The sequence below is a fragment of the Vigna unguiculata genome, chromosome 3, assembly GCF_004118075.2.
Source record: "Vigna unguiculata cultivar IT97K-499-35 chromosome 3, ASM411807v1, whole genome shotgun sequence".
NCBI classification, from domain to species: Eukaryota; Viridiplantae; Streptophyta; class Magnoliopsida; order Fabales; family Fabaceae; genus Vigna; species Vigna unguiculata.
In genome coordinates this window covers 40,210,146-40,218,815 of record NC_040281.1, presented here as the reverse complement: position 1 = coordinate 40,218,815, position 8,670 = coordinate 40,210,146, and the positions used below count along the sequence as shown (strand labels likewise).

Genomic DNA, 8,670 nt, shown 5'->3' with positions numbered 1-8,670 from the left:
ACCTCATTCTAATTTATATTTAGTTCTCATTCCTATTTATTTATTTATATTCATATCTAATTGAGCACTGATCCTATTTATATTTACTCTCATTTACTTATTTATATCTCCAGTTACGTACTGATCCTTTTTATTTATTTATATACATATATAATTTTTTAATTATGCATTGATCATGTTTATTTAATTATATATTAAATGGTTTAATACAGAAATAAAATTTACGATAAATGAAGATTTGATTATTGTAGTTGGAGGTATGACCTTGGGATTTAAATGAGTTAGTATTACTCAAGATGAGATGTTCTTGAGTTACCTTTTTGGCCATGAGCTCATTTATCCTGACTAGTCACTACAAAATTAATCAATATCTTTATAAAAGTATAATAAAAATCCAGTTTTATGGATTTGAGAGAACTTTCATTTCATTTTATTTTATTATGATATGCTGTTTTTTTTATGATATTTGTCTCACTTCCCTATTTTTTTTAATTGTGTGTAAAAGCCAAAATTTTATAACCTTATCATAGATGGCTGCTCCCAACATGTCTATCCCTTCTTCGCCGACATTGTGGTTGTTTTCCCGGGGAATGTATGACAAACCAATGCAGTAAATAATTCTGTAACATTTCAGGGAACGAGAAACTCTACAATTACTTTTCTCTCTGCTCCAAACGCGCTGATTATCATCGAAAGACAAATTGGAGTTACCTTCTATTTACCCCCAACAGTCCAAGTGAATCCTATCCATAATCTTTTCCCTCCATGTTTGATAATCCGTATATAAGAGAAAAACTGTAAATAAATAACACTTATTCATTTTCTAGTATAGGAAATATAAGATGTACTAAACGGTATAGATATAAGATGCATACAATATTGTGAATATATATATATATATATATATATATATATATATATTTTAAGTACGATTTTGTCCTTAAATTGGTAGGAAATAATAATATTAATTGAAAAAAAAAATATCGTCACATTACGCCTGTGTGTGTTCGTTAGTTTTTAGTTTTTAGTAAATGTCAACCCATTTGAAGTCTGTGCTGATCATTCTTTATTGTTTACAAGGTTGAAGAAATAATTTTTGGATTGATATTGTTATAGTCGATGATTATTGAAATACGCAATCCAGATAAACAGAAAATTAAAACGAAATAAATTTAAATTATTTCATCTAACCAAAATATTCGAAAAATTAAATAATTTGAAATAAATAAGATATAGTTCTTGTTCTTATCCTTTAAATTAAACGTTAGTGCACAGGGCGTACACGCTAAAAATCCTAACAACACATCTTATTTGCAAAAGTTTAAACATTTATAAGCTGACTACACAAATTATATTGTATTTTTGGAAAGTTTAGTAAAACTAATTAAGCAAACAAATAATTTAAAGAATCCTTGCAATAAATGCTGGATTAGTAAAAATCCTCGCCGAAAAAGAATCTAGTTGTAACTGAACTAAGATAAAAATACAAAATAAAAAATCTGTTATATTTCTCCGTTTTTGTTCTCTTCCAAACTTTATGTCAATAATTTTGGCATTTATTATGTGGTGGAGACTAAATTCCCCGCCAGCACGGCACATGGAATTACGGAGTGAGTCGTGGTTGGCTTACCGCTCCGTTATTTGACTGAGAAATTCCGTTTTGATTTTCACGACAGGGTGGAATACGGGTCTGCACTGGACGCTAATTGAACTGCCACACCCTGTTTGTCCACGTGTCCCATGGGTCCCACATTCAAATAGTGTGCATCAATGATGATAATGATGATAACCCAAAATTCTATCTTTTAACCTCACCTGATTCGGAACCCCCAAAAGCCCTAACATGAAATCCTTGGAATAATTCCCAAAATTCAATCAATCACTCGCATCTCGAAATCTCTTTCTTCGATGCCTTCCTCTGATCATCGCCGCCTGCGACACGCGGTGGTGGCATGGATGGTAATAGCGTTGTTGGGCTGCGAAGTGGGAGAGGCTTTGAAGGTGCCGTTTAGAGTCAACGACGTGCTTCCGGTGCTGCCACGCCAGATTTCGTGGCCAGTTCTGAACAATCTTCACAGTGCCGTTGACCTGCTCCCTTATTTCGTTGGCTCCCTCACTCCCTCCAATGCCTCCATCAAGTGGAAAGGGGCTTGCTTTTATGACAATACCGCCAAGATTGAACTCACCCCCGCTTCTCATGGTGCTGTTCTCTACGTCAAGGTCGTCATCTATCCTAACTTTCAAACATTATCCGCTTTTTACTTTTATCTATCGTTTTTAATAACCTTTTTCTGTATATCTTTTTCTTTACCCTTGATTTATTCATTGCTAAGTCCGCCAAATTTGTCCTTTTTTCAATGTTCAGAATTGTATCAATTGGTTTGTTGGCAGTGTTACTGATGCAATATCTATCACACTTTTTAATTAGTAGTTATACGTTATTTATTCCAGAATTTGTTGAAATTATGAAATCACTGGTGAGTTCTTAGGAGTTCAACTTTGAGTGGAATGAATTACTTACCTTGGTTTTTAAGCTTTGTGGTTTTTGCCCTGATAGATTAGTTTTTTGGGTTGGATTCTTTTTTTGTGCTTAGTTCCTAACAATTGGTGTTTTAGTTGACTGTGAAAGTCGGTCCTTTAAGGTTCTCTCATCTAGTGGTCTTGTCTTTTGGGTTGAATTCCGCCTTGTAAAGTCTTGACAGAGGTTTAGTGATTCATTAATAAGAAGTGAAAAATTTTGTAATTTTTAATCAACTTTATTTGGTCAGTAAGAAAAAAGTGTTCAAAAGAGTTAAATAGATGAACGTATTGCCAGCATTTTTTGTGTGTCAATAAAATGTATTGTTGCGGTTGGAAATTTTTTATCTATTTTGTCTGATTTCTGTTCTCTCGCTTGACGATCATGTGGCTTTAAGTTTCCTTTAGGTGATAAATAGTTGTTATTGTTTTTAGTCAATAGTAAATGGCTTGTAATTTTGTGTATCAATTCAATGTAAAGGTGTTCTTTAGATTTTTTAATTTGAAATTTTGTACCTGTGTCATCTGTTTTGTATTTTCAAGCGTGATGATAGTATGACCTGTAAGTTTCTTTTGGTTAAAAGTAGTTTTTGTTATTTTACAGACAGAGGCTGCACATAGCTGGACCTGCATGGATCTGTATGTTTTTGCAACCCCCTACAGGGTTACGTGGGACTACTACTTCGCTTCGAGGGAACATACGTTGAAGTTTGATTCCTGGGAAGAGCCTGCAGAATTGGAATATGTAATGTTGATTTTAGCTTTGTTGTTATTAGCTCTCAATGCTGTTCTAGTCTTGTAGCTGTAAATCTGTATCAAATTTATTAATATCTTGCTGAATCAAACAGGTGAAGCAGCATGGGGTATCTGTCTTTCTCATGCCATCTGGGATGCTGGGAACACTGCTTTCTCTGATTGACGTTTTACCTCTGTTCTCGAACACTGGTTGGGGTCAGAATGCCAACCTGGATTTCCTGAAGAAGCACATGGGGGCTACATTTGAGAAACGCAGCCAACCTTGGCGTACATATATAGATCCTGCAGATGTTCATTCTGGAGACTTCTTAGCGGTGTCAAAGATCCGGGGTAGGTGGGGAGGTTTTGAGACGTTAGAAAAGTGGGTGACTGGTTCATTTGCTGGTCATACTGCAGTTTGCTTGAAGGATGAATTGGGGAATTTATGGGTTGGTGAATCAGGGCATGAGAATGAAAAGGTATCAAACTGATTAAACTTTTTAAAATTTCATTCATTTTACCTTCAACATTATTCATGAAAGGCTGTAATGCCTGTTGAGCGGGAAATTTTATACTCGTTTTCATGGTTGTTGGGTGTGGTGGTGGCTTAACTATGATCTATTTTAATTGATCACAGCATCATAATGTGTCTCTGTGCAGGGTGAAGAAATTATAGTGGTAATTCCTTGGGAAGAATGGTGGGAATTGGCTCTTAAAGATAATTCCAATCCACAGATAGCCTTGCTTCCCCTGCATCCGGATATACGGGCAAAGTTTAACAACACTGCAGCATGGGAGTATGCCCGGAGCATGTCTGGCAAGCCTTATGGTTATCACAATATGATATTCAGTTGGATTGACACTGTAGCGGACAACTATCCTCCACCTCTCGATGCTCACTTGGTAGTAAACTTTTTCCTTGTTACTTATTCTTTTAATGTATCATATTCAGAAGTATACAATAAAGCCAGCTATTGTGTTAACATGTTTTTCTAGTAGAAACTGTATAACTTGTGAAGTGAGTTAATTTTGAACGTTTGCATAAAGATAATTTAAACCGTAAAATGAGAAGCGGCCTAGGGTTGAATAGTTGGTGCTTATGGCTATAGAGAGCAGCATACACTACTGATAAGATGAATGGGATGGAATTATGTTATGGAAGACAATTATGCTGGCATCAGCGATTTTGCTGATGTTATAATTAGTGCTTTTGTTGTGATATATGCATGCTTGCTTTTTCTCTAACTAGAGGAAAGGTTCTTGCTTAACCAAGCAGTTCATGAGGCAATAAATATCTACTCTACCTCTGCCCCTTCATAGAAAGGACACATTAAGTTAACATGTCTTTTTTAGTATTATTAAGCTTGTTGGTTCAGATTTGAGTGAAAGGAAATCTGATCCTGAATGGCATGTTCTCCTTGCAGGTAATTTCTGTCATGTCTATGTGGACTAGATTGCAGCCAGCATATTCTGCTAATATGTGGAATGAAGCATTGAATAAGCGGTTAGGGACTGAGGTAAGTCTTAGGTCAAAACTTTTCTGTGGGATGAGTAGCATGAATTTGCTCTAAATATATGTTGTCTTTGCTTCTGATTTTGCACCTAAATATGAGAAGAAATTTTTTAAGAGGGGAAAAATTAGGAAGGACAAGTAATCCTCCAAGAAAAAAGAATTGTCCTCAACAATCTGAGAGTTATCTGCCAATTAAATGGACAAATTGTAGTCTTTCTCTAATTTCTTTTACTTTATCGGAACTCCCAGACCTTGGACCTTTTCTCTGGATTTAGGTTTGCCAATGACTTCAAAGTTTGTTTCTGTTGCTATTCTATAATCTCAATAGATTCAATATTTCTGCGTGCCTTTTTTGTTATAATTCTGTATTTCATTATGTATATTGAGTGCAAGATTGTTCTATGATAAGAGATGATGTAAGCCGACGGATACATGTTATGTGAAATTACATAGAAATATTTAATTGTATGTTGTTTCAAAAATTGTGAATGAGGATTATGTATAGTTTACATTTGAATTTTTATAGGACGCTGATTTGAACAAAGGTCTTGCAGTTGTGTTGCTCTTACTGAGAATTAAATGGTTAAACAGTCGCTCACGGTCAAATTCCATAGAAATATTCATTAAGTTACAATGGCTTATTTTTCTGAACTATAATCTTTTGCCCTTTTCGTAAGTAATTGGATTGGATGTCTCATTTTTATTTGCATTCAGGGTTTGGATTTGCATGATATCATAGTTGAGACTGAGAAGCGTGGGATACCTTTCGATGAACTACTCACTATTCCTGAACGAGATGAATGGGAATACAGTGATGGGAAGTCAACAACTTGTGTTGCATTTATCCTATCAATGTATAAAGAAGCTGGAGTTTTTGGTCCCATATCTAGTTCCATTCAAGTAACTGAGTTCACAGTAAGTCATGATGTCTCCCTAAATACTCAAACCTTCAGAATTATAATCTCTTTTCCTAACGCTTCTGTGGTGTTATTTGCAGATTCGTGATGCATACATGCTCAGAATTTTCGAGGACAACCAAACACGCATACCAAGATGGTGCAACAATGAGAATGACAAGCTTCCATTCTGCCAGATTCTTGGTGAATATAGGATGGAACTGCCTGGCTACAACACCTTGGATCCATATGCCAACATGAATGAGTACTGCCCTTCTCTTCCTCCAATTTATGATAGGCCTTCTCGATGTTAGATCTGTCTTCCATCGTTTCTGTTATCATGAATTGCCCGTTGAATTTATCTTGAGGCATAAGTACTTTGGTGTTGTAAAATTGTTTATATAAACCATTGGACATGGCAGTGTGTATGTATCTACAACTTGATGGTCAAGTATAAAAAAATATAAAAACACAATACTGATATTCAAGCCTCATGAAGGTAAGCTAGCTGCTTGAATAATCACCACCACGATGTACAGAGTTCATATGGTGATTTTCAGTGGTTTGCCCTTTCTAAACTGATCTTCATGAAGGAGAAATCAGTCTATTTGAAACATGATCAAGCAAATCATGGTGATAGTTGAATTGGCTCAAAGTTTGCAATCATGCACTCTTTGATCCACTGCTCAATGATTTTCAGATATTGTAGTGGCTGAAATGACAATGCTTCAATCACAGACTGCTCTTGTAATGCGTTTTCCATCGTCTGATTTTTTTTTCGTTCCATGGTCTAACTAAGTTTTTACTCTTGCTACTTAATAAAGAGAGATGCTCTAACAACATCTTTCTGGTATATTATTTACAGTAACAAGAAAAAAGATGTTATCCTCCACACAAAAATGTTCAGCTAGAAGCAAAACTGCCGTAAATTTTTTATCAAGATTCTCTCGTGTTAGTGAAAAAAAATATGATAATACGATAAAATCAAAAGAGGACGATGCAGATTAAACTTAGGTGTTTTACAAATAATAATCAGTTTTATCAAAGAGGATGATGCAGATTACGATATTCTTAAAGGAGATGTAATCTTAATTCGTCTTCTTTATATTCTTATTTGGATATATTCTTATTTGGATGAGGTCCATCAGATCATAAAATGAAATATTGCAAATTGCATTTCGATACAAAAGTTATTCAAAAGATTTAATTTGGAATTGATTATGGATTCATAATAAATTCTTATAAACATACTGAAATCTATCTAAAATAATGCTAATTAGTATTTCAATATGAATATAGGGAATTTGATATGAAACGATACACACTAATGAGAACAGTGATTAGGTGATGTGATCAGGAATTTTTTAAGATAAGTTTTTTATAAATAAGCATAGAAGAAAACTATAATATAAAAAACATTTTTTTTTGAAAGTCAGAATTACCTTGCATGTAAAATAACTTAAGTTTTCAAAGAAGAAAGAGATAACACATTTTCTAGCTTAGAGATCTTCATACTTCTTGGTTAGAATATTTTGATGCTCATTGTGAGTACATAAAATTGGTCTTGCACTACATTTTTTTTTCTATATGGGAGAGTATTTTCTTAAAGAATGAAGATAATTAGACGGACAATGTCCCGATATGAAGGAGATAAAGCAAATTTGATGATTCAACAACTTATCATCAATATGGGAATTCTTTTTATTTAATATATAAAGTTTTGGGAAGTGAGGCTTATCAATTAGAATCGCTTGATGGAGGAGTCACCTAAATAATCTTTAACATGAAATATTTCTAATCTTTGTTTTTTTACGGTGTTTTTTCTTATAGTGTTTTTAATAGGGCATAAATAAAGAGAGGAATATCATAAATATGCCAATATGATCATTGAAAGGATTAAGGAAAATCAATCATATTATTGTAGATCTTATGTTTCAATGATTTTAATCACCTCTCACAATTTAAAGTTGTAGTTTAAATGACCGGTGATTTTAATCACCCAATCACAACTTAAAGTTATAGTGAATGACTGATGATCTTAATCACTTAATCAGAACTTAAAGTTGTAAATTGAATGATTGTTGATCTTAATCACACAATCACAACTTAAAATTGTTGATTGAATGACCGGTGATCTTACTCATTCAAACGCAAGTTGTTGATCGAAATACCGATGATTTTTATTGTCCAATCACAAACAAGTCGATGATCAAATTATTGACCATCTCTATCGTCCATTCATGGTACAACTCATTTATCAAATTTACTTAGAGGTCAAAAAATGATTGGTCTACACCTTATTAGTACTCTATTTGTACGGTCGCAATGAACATTTAATGAGCAAATTATAATAGCCACATTAAGTCATTTAAATTACTTTCAATGATATTGAAGGAATATTAATAAATATACTAAATATAGATAATAAAAGGAAAATATGTATAGTATAATAATCCTTTAAATAAGGGTAATAGTGAGAAGGGAAAAAAACACATTGATGGCAGAGTCCCCATGTAACATCCTTTTTTTTTAATAAACTGTATTATTTATTTTAAATAAAACACTTAGAAAATCTTCTATGTTTACTAATGTTTTATATTTTATGTAGTTTAAACATTAAAAATATATTTTATTATGATGTAATTTTTACTTATTGAAAATAACAATAAAAACAAAACAAATATAATATATATATTAAACAAATATAATATATATATATATATATATATATATATATATATATATATATATGAAGAATCTTTTAAAAGAGAAAAAAAATATATATATAGAAAAAAAAGAAGAGATAAGAAGATAAGAAGAAAAGATAAGAAGAAAAAAAAAATGTGAAGTGAAAGTAAATATTATTTTATTCAGTGAGCTTGAATATAAGAAAATTACATGTACATTTTATTTTATTTGATGTTCTTTGTGTATAGTTTATACAATGACATGAATTGATAGTCATCACATTTAATGACCTTTGAAAATATTCAAGAGTATGTCAGTTGA

At 32.8% G+C, this 8,670-nt stretch overlaps 1 protein-coding gene across 1 annotated transcript; it reads left to right on the top strand.

The window, feature by feature from the left end:
• Nucleotides 1–1,800: 1,800 nt before the first annotated feature.
• Nucleotides 1,801–6,441, top strand: LOC114177909. The gene is made up of 7 exons (XM_028063506.1): nucleotides 1,801–2,220; nucleotides 3,122–3,262; nucleotides 3,366–3,731; nucleotides 3,913–4,155; nucleotides 4,677–4,769; nucleotides 5,480–5,680; nucleotides 5,763–6,441. Exons 1-7 carry the CDS (start codon nucleotides 1,909–1,911, stop codon nucleotides 5,973–5,975), a joined length of 1,569 nt encoding a protein of 522 aa, XP_027919307.1. The 5' UTR covers nucleotides 1,801–1,908; the 3' UTR covers nucleotides 5,976–6,441.
• Nucleotides 6,442–8,670: the final 2,229 nt, after the last annotated feature.